At 39.9% G+C, this 23084-nt stretch overlaps 1 protein-coding gene across 1 annotated transcript in view; it reads left to right on the top strand.

Annotated features, from left to right (window-relative positions):
- Positions 1-23084, top strand: part of LOC150102127 (uncharacterized) — a 100485-nt gene that overhangs the window by 17694 nt on the left and 59707 nt on the right. Inside the window, exon 2 of the mRNA XM_090399163.1 lies at positions 22295-22432. Within this exon, the coding sequence (XP_090255289.1) occupies positions 22295-22432 (138 nt within the window). The remainder of the gene's footprint in view (positions 1-22294; positions 22433-23084) is intronic.

Consider the following 23084-nt stretch of genomic DNA (forward strand, 5'->3'; position numbering starts at 1 on the left):
TCCTAGCAGGCCCGATGCTGCTACGGCAGGTTTATGTATGTAAGTGTTTCACCTATCCTAGCACCCGCGGTTTGATGTCCTACATTGGTGCATTTCCCGCTGCGTCTCTTTGCTACGGAGGTATTTACACTTGGTTTGCTTCTTTGCTCTGGGAAACAAGAAGAAACTGCGAGAAGTGCAAATCATACGGTACCTCCCCGCCATTTGAATATAAGCTATTCACCTCCCTCTACACACACACTTCCTACACGATGACAGAGCAAAGCTGAAAACCCTGATCAAGTGGAAAATCTCAGTGCGATTGTTTCCTTTTTTTTTTTTTTGCTGCCAGCTTGTAATTCTTCATATTTCCTTTTCGTCTCGCACAATCAAAGCCATTTCCAGGTCTGCATTGGGTCTCGTCTATAGATGTTCCCCGAATGATGTTCTACGATGACATCTGCTAAACCCACTGTAAAATATCCGCCCATTTACACGCACATTAACATCCATTTACAGTTGAACTGCTGAACCCTCTCATTCACCTTTGGTTCTGCGAAGAGCCACGGAGCATTCTCCCGAGGCCGCTGCTTCTGTTTCTTCGGGAAGATATCGGAAGGCTACTTTTTGTGCAGCCTCATCTGTGTGAGGAATACAGGTCTTGAGAAATTATGCAGAATCCTACTCGCTAAGCCAAAAATTGACTCCTCCACGACGACCCCAATTTTTTGATGATGTGTTCCAATATATCAAATTAGGAGTTCCACAAAAAAAATTGTTTGTACTGAACTTGGTTGGAGAAATTTTTATTAAAAATTCTACTTTATCCAGCCTGTTGCTACTCGCCAGCTAGAAAAATCCAGTGGCCACGGGCGAGCGCATTTATTGAGCCTAGTGAACCTGCTCCCCCATCCTGGAATTTTGAGGATTCCATACGAGGCAAGAAGTACCTTTTACAAAGTTGATCATTTCGTTCAATTTCCGTCGAGGTCTGCATTTATTGTGGCGACATAAATGGCTTTGTTAATACTTTTCGGAAATGATGTTATGCATAACCTCAAATGGCCTTGAAGAAGCCACGCTTTCTACGTATCAGGCTCGTGTGTGTGTGTGTGTGTGTGTGTGTGTGTGTGTGTGTGTGTGTGTGTGTGTGTGTGGAAAACATTTTAAACATTATTGAAAAGGACTTGAAACTGAAACGAGCCCGGCCTACAAACGTCATTTGATAACGAATTTCTTCACCAGAATACCTTAAAAGTAGTCGAAAATTCCTCCAGCTTGTGATTGTGATGCAGCCCACAGTTTTGACGAAAGAGAGAAAGAGAGAGAGAGAGAGAGAGAGAGAGAGTCGAAATGCAAATGCTCGTGACTCATTTCGTTAGTCATTAGGTGGAGCCACCTCCCTCGTGCCAGTATGGGAGAGGCTGCTAATGTTATCTAACGAGCGTCTGTTACGAAACCGACGAGTTGATGCAATGGCAGCAGTTCGACGATTCTCTCATTGGCGTCGCTGATTGGTGGAATGAGCCGAGATGGGGGGGGGATATATTTAATTCCTGTACATGCAGTCTGCTGAGCATAAAGTCATTTGGAAAATTCCAAGCTCTACTTTCCTGAAGTAAGAAGTGCTTCCCTTTGATCTTTCGTTCGAGGCCCTTCTTTCAGCAATTACTCGCTCTGTTCAAACCCCGAATCAAAATGACGTCTCTAAGAGTGTGCGAGCATTAAGACGCACTTGACAAATTCTCAGCTCTTCAGACCGTTCAATCATCGTCCCACGACAATCATCCGCTACGAGTTTTGCAAGCATTCGTGTGTGGTCGATGTAATTAACGATAATAAACAAAGCCGTCGACCGATTTGGCTCTTCTATATCGATGTAAGAAATACAAACACACCCGGCGATGTCCACGCAATTTTGTATCGCAAACAATTACAAGCTTCAAGATCTAATTACTCGGCTTCTTTATTAACGAACTTCGTTCTCTCAACGCGCACAAACACGGTGAATAAATGGAAAGACATCCATCAAAACAAATTCTCATAAATATGTTCGCACATGTGTGCGCAGTTGGATTCCGAAACTTCGCTTTAATAGGAAGAGCTGTTAATCCGATTACCTTTCAGAATGTCTCCATAAGCAACTTGTGTTCTGGGTGGCTTAAAGAAAATGTGTACTTCCGAAACATAAGAGTGGCTAATTTACCTTGAAAAGCCCACGTAAACGTCTTCGTGTTTTGGATGAGATTCGAACTTCTGTCTTTTGTAACGAAAGAAATTCGATACTTTCTGAGCTACGGGAGGTGTCAAGTTCTTTAATTAATTTAAAAATTTGTGGATATATATGACAACGTTTAAAAATAAAACAACTTTAACCGCCCTGCTCACCGGAGATCTAAATTGGCACGCAGATGACCATGTTTGGTCTCGCCTGAGCTTCCAGCTTATTTGCATGCTTCGCAATATTTAATTCAAAAGACAAAATGAGTGAGCATTTTCCAACAAAGGGAAAAATTACAAAATAATAATGATGAAAAAATTATGGTAATAATACATGACGTTGCACACATGCAAGAAGAGTGATTAATCCGTCGTGGGTTCAAAGAAATTAAGCTAAAATAACTTGGGATCGAAATGAATGATAATAAAATAAAACATAATGAAGAGTATTAAGGAAAAGAAGTTCCCAAAACCGAAAAGGTTTACTTAAGGAGTCATTTCTGTTGAATTCAATTGATGATTAAGAGCTTCACAACTTCCTCGATGACGAATCTCCCTGCACGAGTTTTCTTTTTTGTGTACTGAAGATTTCAGACTCGCATCAAGCCTTCTTGGGACAAGAAAAGGTTATTTTTATCTCTGATTGTAGCTTGTTGGGTGAACCACTCGGCCAGCCAAATACGCTAACCACTCGGCCTGGCTGGCCGAGCGGTTAGCGTATCCGCTCTCCAGCCCAAAGGCTGCGGGTTCGCATCCCGCCGTGGGCATGGATGTTTTTGTTTGTCTGTGGAAATACTGTTAGCGGTAGATGGCGTTGCTATAGTTGCGGTCAGTTGGTAGATTGAATGGTTGAGACAGAGTTGTAGAGCAGGTGCCCTTCCTCGATGAGTCTTTGGACTCTCTGGAGGTGTCAAATAATAATAATAATAAAATGTAGCATCAGGAAGAATTCCAAACTGCAAAGATGTCATCAACATAAAGGAAGGCTTCGATGAGAAGGCGGCCGAAGAACGGGCCACTCGTGTGGTTGTTGTGTTGCGTGCAGCGATTTGCTAAGGTGGGAGGGAAGTGACATCAAAACCACACACTTTCTTCGCTTGGCTTGTGGAGTTTACTTCAGCAGAATGAAGAAGATGCGTTTACAGCAAAGTCAAAATTTGTGGGAAATTCTTTGGAACCGTTTTTCGTATCAGCCACTGGAATATTTGTAGAGAGAGAGAGAGAGAGAGAGAGATTACATTTCAGCTGACGGAATCAGTTGGCAATAAAATGATACCGGAAATGTTGTTAAGAAATATACGGAGTGTTTAATATAAGATGAAGAATTGCCAATAACTAAAGACAGAGAGAGAGAGAGAATTAACAGCTAGCTGGTGAGTTCGACCGCCAAGGAATCTCCCCACATGTCCTAAGGAAAGAAAGAGTTCCTGCGCAATGAAAACTAATCTTTATTATTGTTTGTCCGTCCCATCATTAAAAAAAAAAAAAAAAACTTAAAGCGTTTGTTCATTTGTGATTGGGTTGAGCATCTGCAGAAGCTGTTATGTGGAAGGATCACTTAATTAAATCGCCCACTTTCCTCAAATGCTCATTTTTATCCATGAATTACAACGATTCTTTTAACGAGGGCTGATAAATGTTTTATTTTATTTTAATTTTATTTTTTTAAACTCTAAATGACGTTGGACATCGAATTATTCTTTTATACGTAACACCACACATTCTTCCATGCGCTTATTACACTTTTTAATTCTTTTTTGTTTAACTGATTGAGTATTGAATCTTATAATTTTATTCAGCTTTGTTCATTCCGCAGTCCATCTGCACTAAAAATGTACCAAAATAGCCGAAATATTTTCCTCTCTGTGAGGATCTCCATTCAGAATGCAGTTGATGCGTTTAATGTTTCTGCCCATGGTCGCAGTTTTGGTCTTTTTATTGCTGATTTTCATGCCGAGGCTATTTCTTAAAATTAAAATCTTGGAGAAAGAACAAAACTCGCAGTGGGATCAAAATAAAATGAGGATGAATAAATAAAGACATTTAAAGAAAGCGTAAACCCGCAATCGCAAAAGAACTTCATAAATACAGTAGAGAGAGAGACACCAGCTTCTGCTGATGTGAAAACAACGAAATCATCCAAAGGTGTCGCGCAGAAGAGCATTCAAAGCAGGAAAAACAAGTGCCAAACGCAGACGGCTTTTAACTCCAAGATCCTTGGACTTAAAACCTCTGACACCTTTTCGGCGGTGTGCTTGAACGCAAATATAAACGTCCAGAAGTAATTCACCAAACAAATCCGACACTAAGGAAGACCGATCACCGCGGTATTTAATTAGCGAGGCAGAAATTGTTCGTCGCAAGCCGCAGTTAATGCAAAATCGTCAAGGAACTCGTAGCGCGGGTCCGCCCGTAAGCGCTTAAGTTTAATGACGCTCGTTGCATCACCTGACATTGCCCGGACAGTTAAATGTGAGCGAACATGACACCATGATCGATGGAGGAGACGCTGATAAGGCATTATTAGAGTGACGTCACTACTGGAGTGACATTAGACGAGCCAGTCACACGAGTCTGCTGAGAAGCACTTTCTGAGGTCCAGCGAAAGATCATTTGAGGTAATCTGCGAAGAATTCGCTTTCGTCATTCAAGTTTACCAACCCCACCTCTCTCTCTCTCTCTCTCTCTCTCTCTCTCTCTAACATGTGCCATAGAGATACGTGTCTGTCGACGGCCCTCAACAGACTACTTTGTTTCGTTTGATGTTCGCAAATCCCACTTAGATGCCGAAGGGGGATTTCTGCAGCAATCCATTTAGACATACACTGCTTGGAAAGACGTCAACGGACACCACAGTAGGAGGAACAAACAGCCACGGTTCCCGCCTTAATAAGATTTAGGAACTTTTCGCTGCAATCACTACAGCAATATTATGGGACATACTTCCCACAACAGTTCGGTCAATGGGATTTTAGGCCATTCTTCCTGCAGACATCTAATGAGATCCTAGACTGTTGTGGGGAGGACGCCCCTTGATCTCACCCAATGCTCCAGTTACCCCACAGATGTTCAGTAGAGAGCTGAGATCAGGGCTCTGTGGAGGAGAGTCAAGTCTGGTGGCATTCATGTCCACAAATCACGCAGTGACAACAGCCTTATGACAGGGCACATTGTCTTGCTCAAAGAGACAATGGTCAGTTCCGTAGAAACGCCACAAAGTAGGAAGCATTGCATTGTCCAGAATGTTCGAAGTTCGATGTTCGTGGCACCCCAAACAGAGATCCGGGGCAAAGTCAGGAAAAACAGGACCATATCATCACACCGCCACCTCCAAAATTTCATAGTTGGGAGTGACTTTTACCGGATATCCGCCGAACCCACACTCGTCAATCTACTCGATAGAGGTGTGGCGTGATTCGTCTCTCCATAACACAGCTCCTATGCGTTTCGCTGCACACCCTCTTTGCACCACTGAGGACGACGCCGTATGATGATTCAGGTAATGCGAGACTTGCATATTGGGGTCCTACCATGGAAATCCACGTGGCGAGCGTCGGTTCTGAATGTTTTGGTGCAGATTCGTGTTCCAATCGATGCCTGGAATTCCGCGTGTCAGCCGACGAATAGCTGTTTTTCAATATCATCCTTCGTAGCATCTTACGGCCACGGTGAGTGTGGTGGGTCGTCCACTGTGGGTAGCACTTGCAGTTGACTCCCTGCCCTTCCATCTCATGTATGGTATCACTGATGTTTGACCTGGGTTGGTCCCATTTGGCAACAATTTGCCGAACAAATAGGCTTGCAACATGCAATTCTATCACAACGCCTTTTTTCGAAATCAGTCAGTTTCCTTCTCGCAGCCATTTCACCCAGGCGCATTTGCACTGACTTGGGAGCACCACGTTCCTGCAATTTAAGCCAGCTACAAACACGTGACTCGTTACGTGGCTCGCTGCACCTCGCTCATGGGAGTGTCTGCTGCCTTCTTTCCAAGTAGTGTATACGGCGATTGCGTCAGGTTAGATCATCGCGCGTCTTTCTCAAAGAGGACCACAGAGCCAAAATAACAATTTTTACAAGCGCTTCTGTGCTAACGAGACCACCCAGAGATTGGGAATGGATGGATCGATGCAAAGGTCCAGCGACATTCAAAATGAATTTGGCCGATAGCAAGGCGCACTTTCATCGACTGCGTGCCCCTCAGCTACGCACACGGATTGCAAAGAATGAGAGCAACACCAGTGACGGAGAAGTCACCTAAATTACTCTAAGCACTCTGGGAATTTCTTCCCAGCAGTCTTTTTGGGACTTTTCAAAGTGCGTTAACACCTATTTAGATTCGCTTCGTTTGCTTAATTATAAACGCACAATAAGTCCGCTTTGCGACGGAGTGGATTCGAATTGGGATTTTGAGTTTTGCTGAAATTTGTCGGTTGTGTTTCAATTTTCCTTTAAATCAATTTAAGAGGTTCACAAAGTGAAGTGTGTTCACTTTGTGAGCCGTGCCTAAACGCTAGTTTAGGCAGCTGCTATAGTAAGATGACCGATCGCCGCTATGAAAGAAATGTACTACAGCTAGCATTTCAAAGCCCGTCAGAAGGATGACTTGGCTCTCTCGTCCTGTAAGGAATCAACACGTGCGGTTGGACTTGCTTTCAGGAGAACAAGGAAAGTTGGTAAAACGATCCAGAAACGAGCACCTGATGGAGGCTTCCGTAATATATTTCGGAAAATGTGAATTGCAAGCCCAGGAGGAGGAGATGGGATTATGATTGAGACGTACATATTGGCGAGAGGCGTACGCACGGTCCATCAAGATAGCGAGGTCATCGCTGGAAGGGGCGAGGAAGTAAGGAGGAGATATTTTACCCGAAGGATAAGTGGAGTGTGTTTCCCGAGGGTGTGGCGAATGCGAAGTCTGTGAATGAATCTGCGGGATGATATCATCTGTAAAGCGGAAGTGGGGACGACTAAATCGTATTTTGCTAAGAAGGTCGTCTGTCACAATATGTCACCTGCTATTCCGTTTTTAATAATAACGTTTGTTTGATCGCAAATCCAGGCTTTTGTTAAAAAGCATCTTTTTAATTAAAAAGAATAAAATTAAGGTTAAATTCTTATATAAGAATTTATTTTATATGTAATAACAAAAATAGTAATAAATAAAATATTATATTAATAATATTACAATATAATTTTATATCAAAATCAATTCTAATCTCAGAAGACTTTTTAAATCCTTTTCCCTTCTCTAGTATCATTTTATACTTAAGTCAGCACAGGTTTATTCTTATTTTATCGTAAATTGCCTTTTACAAATTACCCAAGATACGGAGTTGCTTCCAGGACACTACAGGTAACCACACTCCTCGCGAAAGATGCACAAAACAGCTCGCAGTTTAGTTCGTGCATCTGAAGTTCCTCCAAACAAGTCCGCTGTGCGTGCATTATTAGTCGATGAAAAATCATAAAATTAAATCCACCAAAGATTATGCAAGAATTGTGGGTTGGTTACCGAATCAGGCGTGTGCACTTAATAAACGCAGACAAGTGGGTGACCGTTTGCAGATCCCCTGGGGCCGTGTTACGTGTAACCAGTCCTTTACGACCGCGACACGCATGTAACGAGACGTCCCAATGTACCGATGTGTTCAGCTGGAATTTCTTTTTAATCTTTCGCAATGTCAGCAGCGCAGATAAATATTTTCTCAGCGGTGGAGATTATAATAAGAATTCCTGGCAGTCGATTAGTTTAACTCTCCATAAAGGAACCTTCAAAAATAGCGCAAACAATATTCGTCCCTTGGCTTTGGGATTTATTTGCTAGTTTTCAGGTTTCACGAGACTCCACTACATTTTCTAAATTTATTATTATTCCAGTATCGAAAAAATATATTTAATAACTTTTAAGGGGCGCTGGGTCACTTTTTATTCGGAAATCTGTGCCGCAGTCTCGGTGATAAAAGGCAGCACTGCACCAACTACCCAAAGCGTTCTTTGCTGTAAAACCAAGCAAGAAGATTATTGTTGTGTGTGGGAACTTCTATAATCCTCTGCCATTATTTTCAATTAAAGAACATGTTTATTTGCAATATTCCAATGAAGTTCCCTGTGAGCAAGTTGGACTCGAGTTCTGACCTTGATCAAGAGGCATTTTTTGAAGCCACTTCAGGCCTCCAGTAAGCTGATTGGTGGACCCGGCGATGAAATTCATCATCCATCTACAAATAATCACAAAAGTCCACGCCCATTTGGGGATCGAACCCGCAGCCTGTTCGTCAAAGAAAGGATACACTCGGCCGACCATCGTTAATCGATCAACGTTCAGAAGGAGACAACCGAAGGGCAGTCCGACTGACAGTTGATGGACTTCACGATCTCGTTCTTGTTATTAGCTCGCGATCTGATGGGACACATTTTCTGATTTTAGGTGAGTCTCCTTAAGATTAGTTGGATAGATTATGAGTGATTTTTGGATTATATTTGCAGGGAGATTGTCAAAAAAAAAAAAAAAAAGAGGGGATGTCACCTTGAAATATAGTTTGAAAAATTTAGAAACCGGTTGAGAATAAAGCGAGCTGCTCCGTAAGTGATTAGTTCATGTTTTACTTTCACGTGTTATCAGAAATTTGTGATAAGCGGATTATTATAATAGTATGACGTAGTAGCCTCCCGTTTTTCTCCCTGGTTAAGGTATAACGCAACGAAAGGGGCGCGTGGATATCCCAACAAACTACTAAGAGCCTCTGCTTTGGTTAGCAAAACGTACTTCTTGGCGACTTCATTGAGCTGCTGAAAGTGCTTGGGTTCGCCATTTGCTCGAAGCTTTCAAGAGGTGCGTAGCGTGACTTTTTAATTGAAGGCTTTTCTCCCATACACGACCTTGAAGTGACCGAAACTCTCTCTGCATCACGGAATGCAGAGAGTTTTTTTTTTTTTTTTTCTTCCTTCCAGTCACAGAATTCAACAAAAGAGCCAGTAATTAAGATACATGGGAATTTCTTATTTGGCCTGTGAAAGAATTTATCGTAGTGTTGTTCAACAAAAGGGCTTAGAGAAGCAAATTCCTTCAAGAATTTCAGTTCCTAGCGTTTAAATAACTTAAAAATAGCATTTCCACGCACGCGTTTCTGGCTTTGTCGAAAAGGAATCCGTGGGTGGATATTTTGTATTCATCCTGCAGGAAGACAACTAATGCAATTCGTGTCTTCATAGAATTGCTGCAGAACAACCCCAGGGGTCTTCCGTGTGATGGGATCATCTTCAACTAACCACCGCTCTTTCGTAAGTCAGCCACGCGCCTCTGAAATGCAAACAGTAGAAACTGGGCAGAACTACGCAGATCCTTCGATACACTTCATCCTCGGGTAAACGGAATGCTTAATTTAAAATTAACTCGCATTAAACACGAATATTGCAGTGGCGTAGCAAATCTTCATTTATTTGCCGGCATGGAGTCGCGTGATTCGAAACAGAAACAGATTTATTTAAAAAAAAAAAAATGAAATACTCTTTCATCCCTGATGATACAAGCCGACGACTTACGAAACTTGTCAAGTTATATTATTTCTTTTAATAAATCTGTTTCTGTTTAGAAATAAGAAATAAGTATTGAAAAGTGAACAGAGAGGACCGTGGTCAACAACGAGCGAAGAACAAAGGACGTCGCCATCTTTACAATCACGCCATAGCTGTCTGAGGGAAGAAAGGTGAGTCACGAAGTGTATCAAATGCCTGGAGGATTTATCGTCCGGCGGAAATAATATAACTTGTACGAAATGCAGTAGGATTCTACACTTAGAATGTGCCGGCTTTTCAGAAACAACCGGGCAACATAAATATAAATCCGTAAGACGCGAGGAATGGAAGTGCGTACTCTGTAGGAAGAACAAATAAACGCACCTAAAAGCTACCTACGACGCAGCCAATTATACCGAAGGCAAAATCAGACGACGAACTGAACAGATAAAAAAATGCAGGTGAGTCCTATAATTTCAACTCTTTAAATATACTAATAGGAAACAGTCTAGAGACCATAAAAGCCAGCTTAGTAGACCTTGTGCAAGAACTCTTTAAGAAACAGAACGAACAAATAACAAAAAAATCTAGTGAATATGAAGATTTGGTAAAACATAATAATTTAGCAGTAACAGAAGTGTCGCAAACGGTAAAAGACATTAAAATGAGCATTAACGCACTAAAAGACAGGCAACACAATTTGATGAAAGAGACATCCGAACTCAGTCAAGAACTTCATTCTCTAAAACTACAATACGGACGTTTAAATCAGCAACAACATAAAAAAGATCTTGTCATAAACGGTCTTCCTGAAACTGCACCTACAGAAAACCTCAGAGACGTGGTTTTAAAATTAGGCCATATAATTGACATCCCCCTACAGCTTAACGACATTCAGACCGTAAATCGGATTCCTAGGAAGAGCAAAAACCAAAGCTTGCCACGACCTGCACCAGTCATAATTCGTCTTAAGAGCAAGTCCACCAGAGACAATCTCATAAAAGCCAGCAGGCAGAAAAAAACAGTTGCCAAGGACTTGAACGCACAGCAAGACAATACACCAATCTTCCTATCCGAATATTTAACACCATTCAACCAGAATCTGTTGTACCAAACAAGAAAAGCAAAAATGGAAAAAAATTACCAATTTTTGTGGACCAGAGATGCCAAGATATTCATAACGAAGTCACAAACTACAAAGCCGATACAATTAAAAGCTCAGAAGACATAGAAAGGCTGCCACAGTGAAAAAAAAAACTCTCCTAATTAGCTCAAAAAGAAGCCCACAATAAAAAAGAATGCAAACCATCAAGACAGATGCAATAACTCAGGATATATCGGCAATTTCACTTTGATCAGACCTTTCAGATCATTCAATTGACCTCCCAAACACCTGCCTACTTCCAAAACAGCAACCAAATCCATAATATATATATATATATATATATATATATATATATATATATATATATATATATATATATATATATATAACCAGTGTCACCCTCAGATAAGCTAATTACAAAGCTTCGAGGATGCAGTTGAGACATTACATCCCAGTGGTAGTATTTATCTAACATTATTTACTTAACATTCTGTAATGAATACTTGTATTAAACTGAAAATGTGATAGTAATACTTCAGTTATATATTTGTAAATAATTTGTGATGAGAATAATAAACTTTGCGAAATTATTGTTACCTTGAAGCCTCTTTAAGCTATAAGAAGATGCTTTTGCGTCCGTGGAATGTGAAGTAATTTTGAAAGCATTCCTTCATATTGAAAGAAATTGAACAGATTGTCGCAGTCTTCGCTCTAAACACGGTTTGAATTCCTGATTGAAAAATACATTGGAATGGGAAATGAAGGGGAAAGTTTATCATTTGTCAAAACTCATTCTGTTCGTGCTAATGGTGAGAAAATACTGAAAACTATTTTTTTTGTAATTCGTCACGTTTGTTTATAAAAGAGCTCAGAGTTCCACAGTGACAACTAAGCGTGACTCTTTAGCGAAACCGAATTCAATCAATATACACAGGAAAGGATCATTTTTTCAGAAACAATAAACTACATTTCCAGCGAATATTTTTTTTTAAGAAATAAGTCCACATAGCGATATGAACTAAAATGCACTTATATGACATTCTAGCACTTTTATGTAAAATATTTTATGCCACTAGAGGTCTCTGAATTATAGCAGTGGCAATGGAATAATGCAAGCGACATCAGTTGGCTAATAAATGGAATAATGCTGGAAAAATCACCTCCTGATGCCACTACGTGAATTCAAAGAAGGAATTGAAAGAATCTCTTCTGACATGTCTGCTCCAACCCCGTAAGTGGTCTCTCACCAAAGAATGAACATCCGCACAATTTCATCAGCTGTTCTTTGATTGCACGGTATGATCCAGATTTGGCTTCATCTGATGACCATCTTTTCTCCGGTCTAAAAGGTCATTCGAGAAGTTCTTCACAGCGCTAAAGAAGTGGATCTACTTGGACCAATGAAAGGGTGTGGACGGCCCATCTGGTTATATTGAGAAATAATTACGCAACAAGGTAGACTCCAAAAAACTCCCACTGGCAAGAAAAAGTGGCGAAGTACAATTACTCTGACCACATTCAAGGCATGCTGCTGTATAGGAAAGAAAAACAGAACTTTATTATTAATTTTTAGAGGAATGACAACATAGATTTGAAGAAGCACAGAATTAGACAGAAATTGAAATTAAAATGATTCAGAGAGAGAAACTCTTTAAGACATTCTGAGAAGTGTGATTTGTTTCAGACAGAATTGTTTAGAAAGAAGGACAAATGATAAGACAGAAAACATCCCCGAAGAATCGCATAGCACGGTTCAACGAACATCAACATTCCATTATATTAAAGTATTTATTTAAAACACGCTGAAAACCCGGTTTTGTGTGAAACACAGCCAAAATTCCTGGATCGCAAACTGGTTGTCCTTGAAGTTATTCACACCTCTTTCTATCTGTCTGCGTATTTTCAAAGTTGTTTAAGAGAAAAGCCTGTTTATCCCTCTCATTGATACTGAGATTAAAGTGTTGATTGAGGTCGACAGAATTCTTCTAGAATTTTTTTTTTTTTTGAAATTCTTTGTACACATACACAACGTGCCTTAGCAAACATATGGTTCTTCACATTAACATTATTTCTCCCCTTATTTTGAGTGTAAGGGCTTGAATCCTAGAAGAAAATCGCACCTCTCTCACAAATCAGCCAACCAATTCATCTAATGTGCGCAATGGTGTATCCGTCTTCCATTGCCGCCAACTATCTCCACTTAAACATCCCTTGAAGGGCAAAACTGTGCTGCTCACTTCGTTCCAGGAAGGGCACAAAAGAAGATGTACCTTTATCGAGCAGCTCCAGTACATTTTCGAGTTGGATTATCTCTGGAGAGATTCCTCTCGACGTATTGTGTATTATCTGTGCGCGTGCTTTCATTACGCTCGCTGATCTCCAAATGCTTGCTCACCTGGGGACTGCCTCAATAATGGCATTCTTAGAACAGCCACGTCGCGGGCCAAGTTGTCTTTATTTTGCTCTATTCCCAGAGGTACATAATCGAGCTGTAAATCCCCTCGTTTTTCCCACCCCTTTCGCAAGGTCAGATTACCGCCCAAAGCTCTCCCTGTCAAACTGGAAAGGCAGGCCAAAGCGTCGTTAGAGAGCTGGGAGGGAAATGCGGTCGGTTCTTTAGGAGTGGGGATTTGTGGGATTCCACGTCTTTTGCGACATTAGTGTTTTGGAACGATTCCGCTAAGCAGAGGTCGGTTAATTAGAGCATAATACGCTTTAATTAGTCCGACCTCTGCATATATTACATGACCTTTACTTCCAACGCAAGAGCGTAATCGGAACGACAACACACACACACTCACGCACGCGCATTTAAAATAATATCCTTCCCTAAAGAATATTTAAAAAGTTAATTTCTAAAATTAATTGTTTAGAAATCAATTTCCGGTTTTCTTCGCACATTTCAAGAAAAATGTTTTCTACTTGCAGTGAATTAAATACTGATCTATAATTGAATCAATTGACCTACACTTGAATTAACGAGGCTCGTATCTCAGGTGACATCGCTTTCCTCCGGGATACTGAAAATTTTCATCTAATTAAAGAGGCAAACTCACGCAGTTTAGCCAACGTACTACACTCGCTTATGTGAGTCGCCCGTCTAAATACAGCACCTTGTAACGCATGCGCAGAAAATTAGTTTTCAAATGTTTTTGGATTATCTCTTAGGGGAGTTCAATACGCCGATATGGAAAATGCGGAGTTGTGTGTGTGTGTTGGTGGGGGGGGATACTGATTGGATTTATATTCAACTCGATAAAGTCGTTCATACACAGAATACGAGTACGCAACGAATGCTGGGATACCACTTTGTGGTATCCCAGCATTCGTTACGTTTTCATTGATTACAAAAAGTATGACAGTAAAGATCGATCCACCAACAGGTGAAACCAAAGACAAAACTCGTTTAGAAAGAGAGATAATAATTAGATTACTTGTAAATGGATAAACCTAATAATAACAGCCTACGCACTGAGCTGCTGCAATTACTCTCGTTCCAATGCTTCTTCAATATGTACAATATTTTGCCTCGACACAACTCCTGCTATCGCTAAGCACGTTTTATGAAATTCAAATACAAAACAAGATATTTGAAAGGGAGGGCCCCTAAGCTGCCTAACATGGATAAGACTTATTCTAACATTAAATATCAATCCTGTATTTTTTTTTAACAGAGTGCAGTTTTCTTTCTTATTTGGTATCGAATTTTACAGCTCCGCCCTTTACAATTCTCTGTACGTGCATTGAATTCATTTTAATAAAGAATTCGCGTCCCGAAGAGCAGTCAGGAACGTTCTCGCCCGACCACGTGTGGTCTTTGGGTGCTGCGGCGTAGAGACGAGTCAAGTGTTCCAGTTTTGAGCGATAGTGGGAGAACTGGATTATGTGAGCCTGCGTCAAAGTAACATAGTAACGAAGTGTCTGTTCTTTACTTGAAAATGAAAAAAAAAAAAAGAAACCATGCAGCACGAAACAGAAAATGAAATCGAAAATAGCGATTATTTGTAATATAAATTGCGGAGGCTGTGCTTGTTAACAGTTAAAAATTCCAAAATGTCATTTACCCAATCTACCTTGCGTTTGGACATCTCAGTCCAAATCCCTCCATACGCTTTTTTCCATTAGACTCATTTAACACAAGAAAAACAGCAGATTGACGAAGCCACACAATTTTCATATATATCTGGAGGGCGTCGGTTACTGCAATCTTGTGTTTACATCAATCCTACGGGATTTCACTACTAATGGTGCACTTCCCAAAGAGCATTATCACGACGCAGCCTGCAACTGCCTCTGGTGGAACTCGAGAAAGAAGATTTTTGGTCTTCCACCAAGTGTGTGTGTGTTGATCTCTTTTAAATTAATTGCAATTACATCCAGGGAAGTCCCCGCAGAGAAATCATTTAGGGAACTTATTTAGAGAAATCATAAGTAAATCGTCTCTCAGAATCTTCAAATAAGTCCAGCGATTTCCTAATCGCATTCTCCTTACACGTTCAGCTTTCTTTTAGCCGGAATCATTGAAGCGAGATAGTTCCAAGACCATTGATCCCCTTTGTTGTTGCAAATATGAATGCCACTACAGAATTCAGATAACCAGTTTGACAGGGCAGCATCCCCCCCCCCCCCCCCAGTGCTTTGTTGGCCACGTGCAGACCGAATGTCGCCATCACAACTGGTAGAATGACAGCGTGCTGTATTGGCCGTTGAAGTCTTCATTATGAGCCACACCAGAAACATCCATTGAGCCAAAAGAATCGCCGATTGTGGAAGTATTTTCGTTCTTTCAGTCTCCGCATAGTGATAGCATAACTATGGTTATAGACATGCGGGTGTAATAACTGTGTAATAGAAAAGTTCACCTCGTAGTGAAAGGGGTTAGCATACTTGGATTTGTCTACTGAACGAGAAATCGCACTGCTTTAACCACCCCCCCCCCCCTTGATACTTGGCTTCAAGCTATTGTCGGAATAAAAGAAATAAAAGTTCCTTTCCGCAGGATATTTTGAGTAAAATGTTGAGGAAGCTTGAAGCGGTTTGGATTTTGTCATAATAATTGACTTTTCATAAACCTGTAACAGATTACTACCTTGAATGGCCTCAGATTATACGAATCCCGGAGAATCTCTAGAGAAAACCTACTACACTTCTAGCCTGGAATAAGTTAGTGGTAGTGAAAGTTTCGTGTCAAAATCATAATAGAAGAGCTACTAAATTAAATAATTAATTACATTTATTTTTTTTTAAATGTCGGTGTTTTTTTTTAAAAAAAACGGGTAATATTTAGAAATAACCAACTCAGTGTAAAGTTTAAAAAAGCGACATCTATATGCTTTATTCTATTTCATTTTTATTTATTTATTTATTTTTTTGTTAATGCAGTTTTCAAGTAGAATTATTTAGCTCTCGGTCATATTATATTTAGTAATGCGGGCATTAATTTACCAGAAAATTTTCGATGACTGAGTGAGGAGTTCCAGTTGGCTTCGGCGTCCACTATGATTGAACGCAGGGTTTGCGTTTTTCATCGCCTTCACCCCAGTTCACTGCTTGTTCTGTTTAGCAATTGTGCTTCAGCTGTTTCTGTTTGCAAAAATGTAGACAGCAATATAATGTTTGTTGTTTGAAAACATTATACGAAGAAACAGTTATAAGGGACCCGAACGAGCAATTGAATCACGAGATTGGGGAAAGTGAAGGAAGATAGATTAAACGACTATGAGCTGCAGAATTTTTCAAGCAGGCGGAGAAGCATGGCCATTAAAGACACGTTGGTGTCGAGGTGGAGGACTCACGGAATTGACGACCAGAGGATTTGTCAATAGATGATGGGGGAGAGTGAACGGGAAGTTGATCGTACAAGTCGAAGAGCAGTTCGAGCAACAGGGGAGTGAGAGAGAAGCCGGAATTTCTTATTGAAGGATATTTTGCCTCAGGAGAGAGGTGAGTGCAGCATCAATGAATGAGTTTAAGGCATCTTAAATGCCGTTTAAGTGTACGACAGCCATTGAGTGAGCTAGCTAGATCAGACCTGAAAGTTGTCGCTGCCACTTGAAGCACGAAGTGCAAATAACTGATTCTGACATAAATGGATGATCATATGTTAAGGACCTCTCGCGACAGGCTTTGACTCCATCGAAGTACCAAAGAAACAACAACAAAAACAATAATAATCGTAATAGTTTGACATGTCATCATGAACTCATCTTTGAACGTGGCTTCTTAATAACTACTCCAAGTTCAAGGGTTTTACTATGACACGTAAAAGTTCATAAAAATCCTATAATACGAATTCCTAATGACCGAAAAACTATCACACAAACACACACATACAAAGACTGATACACAGAGTAATGCTCGGACGTGCTTGAGATCGCTTCTCTTTTTATATAGATAGATAGATAGATATAATTGTAAATATATGTAAATATGAATGGTAACGTGCACATAGAAATGTAAATATGAATATTGATACAAAATTGGATGTTAATCAGTACTTGGAAGCTGCATGTAATATAAGCATTGTATGCAATGGAGCATGGAGGAATAAATTACCTCCTGGTAGGGTTACACTGGGAGGGAAAAAAGAAAGATTTCCTTGACAGATGTTTGAATCTTAAATTCATATCTCGTGTGATATTTTCCGTTTTCACTTGACTTGTTTTATTCTGGTCCATGCTAAGTTAAATAATCAAAAAAGGACACGAATCAGTTTTTTAAATCGATTATACTTTTTAAACGATTATTTATTATTTTCCAGATCAAATCGTTAGACAAATTTTATTATAAAAAAAAACAAAAAAAACTTAATTTTCGATTGGCTTAAACCAGAAGTCTCTGACGAAATAACAAGATGAGATGCGATGCCGGCTGAGGCAGCTTGCGGTTAAGCGAGGCTGTCTTCGAGAATCAAGGTGAACAATAAAAAGTCAGTTACTGAAGCAAAGCGCAGATCACCACGAGCAGAATTCAATACGCCATCAGTGTAATATAAGCAGAAAAGAAGTGAAACTAGCAGAAGAATTGAGAAGTATTGGTGTAAACATCAGACACATCGAAACGTGTTGCGAACATCTGGAGAAAAGAGCCGAAGTGATAATAATAATATTAATTACGTACCTGATGAATTTTTCAGAACATGGACAAGTAGTACTAACATCGTGTTCCAACGTACAGATGTGCACAGACTCGCACGCTGGGAGAGCACGAAAGAAAGAAGGTGAGATCCGTTGAGAACGATATCTACAGGTTCAGGACACACGAGTATGGAGAGAATTTAAAATTGGAAGCGAGCATCGTTTTGCTTTGAGCAGGATATCGTATTGAAAAGAAAAGAAGGTAAGAAACTTTTTAAAAGAATTAAACTCGAGCTTTCCAACTTTTAAAGTTGAAAAATGCACTAAAATATTACATAAAATAAGTTTAAAAGAAAAAAAAAAAGAACCAATCCTCTGAGAGTCAGCGATAGACAGACGAAAACATTCCCTGATTCAGCTAGAGAGGAATCTGCAAGACATAAAAAAGGAAATGCGGAATAAAAGGGAGTGTAAAGTCCTGGAAGTCCACGTGTGCTCTGAGAGGGCAGAGAGAAAATTGCGAGGAGGCGAAGTGCTGTGTATAACTGGCTAAACTAAAGTCACGAGAAGCCTGGTAAGAATACAGAAAATAAATGTTAGGAATTTGGAAAAATGATCTGGCGAATATTGAAAAAAAAAAAAAACTTAGCGGTGGCGTTGCTAAGAATATTGTAAAAGAAATCTGGGATAATAAAGGTGACATTAAAATGGAAGATAAAAAGATGTCTGGAGCGAGATATCTTTGAAAAATCTGTTAAATGAAACAAGCAGCGACCCAGAAGAGGGCGAAACATTCAAATAATACAATCGGAAGTACAAATTAATAATTCAGGTATAAAATGCTACCAAACTCCTGAAATATGGAAAGGCACCTGGAGTACATGACATTCGACCAGAAATGCTGAAGTATGGGGGGGGGGATATTAAAGGGTTACGGTGGCTACGCTGCATACTTCAGACACATCAGTCAAAGGATCGAATCGAAGTAGGGCTCTCTCCTATTAAAAAAAGGGAAATAAAACTGAATGTGAGAATTACAGAGGGATTTTTCTGCTAAGTGACCCAGGTAAGATTTGTGCAAATTGTAATAAGAAAATCTTGGGGAGGAACAAGGTAGAGGTTGTTAGGATAAAATTTCCATTTGAAGACAAACAGTTAAGAAATCATGAGATTTTGTAAGTTTTGCAGATATGGAAAAGGTGTATCTTAGCAATGTGTCAAGTGAAGTGCTGTTTATATTTGAGTTGTAAGTCAGCAGTTACAATTGAAGGAGGTACAGGAAGATGGTTGGATGTTAGATCAGGTGTGAGAGAAGGATATGTAGATAATCATATAGATAAATAATATAATACAGATAGAGATAATTGGATACATAGATAATATGTTATAGAAATTAGTTATAATTAATTTATTTTAATTATAACTAATTAATTTATAATTAATTAGTTATAATCACACTCATTTCATACACCTGCCAGGAATGACTTCTCGTTCTCTACCTCCCTGCCCCCTCCCGTCTCCAGATATTCGATGAAAAATCTCATCAATACTAATCTGGTAATTACCCATCACCAACTTATACGTCTTGATCATGTCTCCCCTCTTCTTTCTATCCACTAGGTTCTGTAATTTGCATTCTCTCAATCTGTCCTCATATTCCTCATTCCGGAGACCAGAAACCAACTTAGTCGATCATCTCAGGCGCTGTCTGACATCCTTTTGAAAACCTGGCGACCAAATCAGTAATCCATATGCGGCCTCATCAGCCTTCTACAATGTAACCAAACCATCATCCTTACTTCTACACGTCGGTGTTCTCCACATCATTCCCATAATCCACTGTGTTGTCCTTACAATTTTAGCAAAATGCCCACGAAATTTCAAGTCCCTACCACCATCACCCCCCTAGATCTTTCATCTCCTCCACCTTCTCTAAACTATTCCCACCAATCCTATAGTCTGCATTCCAATTTTGCTTCCTAAATTTTAAAATCTTACATTTTGTTACATTAAACTGACTCAGACTTACCTATTCAGACAGTTTATTCACGTCCTCTTGCAAAGCTACAACATCTGATCCACTTCTCATAACTGTCCCTACCTTTGCATCATCTGCAAACAACTGTATACCACCATTCAAGCCCTTTCCAATGTCATTTACATACAAAGTAAACAACAGTGGTCCCAAAACAAACCCCTAATGCACTCCACTAGTGACTTTCCCCGCTGTCATATCACTCCCCCATACACAACTTGCTGATACCTATCAGATAACCAATCTCAATCCAAACGCACTAATCAACTATCCAACCCTATCTTTTCCAATTTAACTGCTAGTTTGTCATGTGGCAATCCATCGAAAGCCTTTGCAAAATCTAAATATACTACTGTATATGCATCTCCCTTGTCCGATGTATTTGTCACCTTGTTATAATAAGTAAGCAGATTGCTAAAACATGATCTTCCTTTAGCAAACCCATACTTTCCATTAAAGAGAATTCTACTGCTGTCCACCCAATTCTGAATCCCTGTCCCCACTGGCTTCTCCAGTATCTTGACCTCAACTCCAGACAAGCAGATCTTCCTTAGTGTTTATCATTCTCCCATTAATACTGATTCCTACTTCATCCTCCCATAAACACTCTTTCTTCTGGTAGTCATATATCGAAAAAAACTTCGTTGGATTTCTTTTAGCATCATTTTCTGACTGCTGCTCCTTTGCTAAGCGAGTCACCTTCTTTGTTTTCTCTTTGTACTCCTCATGTAATCGATTAACTCCACTCATCCTGTGCCACCTCTACAATGCCATTTTCAGCTTCACCTCTTCAGTCATCCATTTGACACCTACTTATTCAATTTTATAGTTCACATATATAACTCTTTCTCATAAAAAAATCCTGCTATGGCTGGTATACTGGTTAGATGGATTGGTGATTGGCTCTCTGAACAATGGCAGCAAGTGTGTGTGTGTGTGTGTGTGTGTGTGTGTGTGTGTGTGTGTGTGTGTGTGTGTGTGTGTGTGTGTGTGTGTGTGTGTGTGTGTGTGTGTGTGACGGAGCAGTGTTTCAAAACAGGAGGGTAACTTGTAGCGAACCTCAGGGTTCTGTTCTTGGAACCCTGCTGTTTAACCTGCCTGTAAATGATATATCATGTGAATTAATTACTGACTGAGGAGCTTCAGTTGTTTGTCGATGATGCAAAGTTTGGCAGAGTTATAAGTAGCACTGATGAAGTTAATTCCCTTCAGGAAGATTTGAATAGACTTTTCACAAGGACAAAAGAGTGGGTTGTAGTTTTAATATCAATAAGTGGAAGGTGTTGCATTTTGGAGAGTAGAAATATGAGGAAGTGGACGAGATTGGAGATTTGGGAGTGATGGTTGACAGTGGGCTGAAGAAGTTTAGAGGGCATATTGCTAGTGTTGCAAAGACCACATCATTGTACTCCAGCATGTAGGGATAAAGAGGTCTACTTTATAAAGCACCGGGCAGACCACACCTGGGCCACTGCACCCAGACCCGACCACCCGGTCCTCAATGCGATGCAGACACATTTTAGAGGGGTCCAAAGACGAGTGACCAATACAATATCGGGATCATGGAATGCTGGCTATGGAGAGAGAGAGAGAGAGAGAGAGAGAGAGAGAGGTGAAGAAATGTGGATCTCAGAGCCTGGTGGACAGGAAGAGAAGAGGTGATATGGTAGAAAGATTTAAGTTAGTGAGAGGATTATAAAAAGTGTAGGGGAAGAGCCAGGGGGCATCTCTGGAAGTAATGTAAGAATGCGGTTAAGAGGGGTGTGTGGAGAATTACTAAGAAATTCTAACTGCATTGCTCTTGATATGCTAAAAACGGAATTTGTTAAAATGAAATTAAAGCAGTTTATTAAACACATTTTTCAGATAATATAAGTGGAAACAATATTGCAATATTATATCAATTAATTAATCAATATTATAATGTTAATTAACTGGTCTAATTAATTCAATTACGATTTTTGCGATCTATTTTTATATCTTACAGTACTTATTTCATAATTATGCGAAGCCAACCGTGTACCATCGCACTCCATTCACATTTATATTCAAGTTCGCTTTCTCTCCACACTTTTTCCTTTCAAAATTGAACATTACATATCTGCACATTACAAATTTCGCTCAAATCTTAATTTAATATTTAAACAATGAGATCGAAGCGCCATCTAATTAAATTTCACGTGGCCTAAATGATATCAAATTATATATTTTATTATGGAATAAGTATTTCGTAAAATAATTATATCTAATGAAATATCACGAGAGATGATATGAATTGCAGAATAATTGATAAACTGAAAATATATTTTAATTATTGTAAAACGCATTTACTGATAATATTTCTTTTGTTATTCGTTTAAGACACGAGAGCCGTAGAAGAAGTGAAAGTATCGGAGCCAGAGAAAAAGCCTGCCGGAAACGAAGCGAAATATGCGTTTGACAATCCATATTTCCGGGATGATGAAGTTGACGGAGCAACGCCCGACGCTGCGGAGAAAGGTAATTGTGTTGTATTGACCAAGGAGGGTTTTTTATTTCCTTTCATGAACGCTAGCAAATCGGTTCACGGCTGCGAAAAGTTACTCCACGCGATTAACTTTTGTACTTTTCTACTCCGCCCATCGGGACGTCTGGTGGATTGATCGCCTCAGTCAAAGAACGGAGGAAATTTCTGGGAGGGACAGCGACCGAGGTACGAGACGAGTGCAAGGTTTTATGAAGTCGCTTTCATGAAACTTGTTTTTCATCGAAGCCGCTTCAGTATCTCCAGTCGGGCCGAATCGAAAATGGAAATAAAATTCTAAACAAGCAACGAAATAAAAATAATTTATTTTTAGCATTACGAAGAATAGTTTGATTTAACACTGGAAATGCAATTGACACTTTTCGGAAAGAAAAACGACATTAATATGGAGCTGTAGTTTAATGACGTGCTTGAAGGGAGGGGGGAGTTGTGTTGCACCTGTTAATAGAAAAGCAACAGCAGTCGAAAAACATGCTTTTCCTCTTTATTCCATCTACTTCCGTCCTCGGGTACCGCAAGAAGTACTTCCAAGCAACTCCACCCTGCCACCTACAAATATTGGCTGATAACTAACACTTTCTTCATGCGGTTATAGTTCTGCTACTGGGAAACGTATCAAGTTCCCAT

This window comes from Typopeltis vanoorti, chromosome 10 (assembly GCF_054136105.1).
Source record: "Typopeltis vanoorti isolate ZY-2024b chromosome 10, IOZ_Tvanoo_1.0, whole genome shotgun sequence".
Taxonomy (NCBI): Eukaryota; Metazoa; Arthropoda; class Arachnida; order Uropygi; family Thelyphonidae; genus Typopeltis; species Typopeltis vanoorti.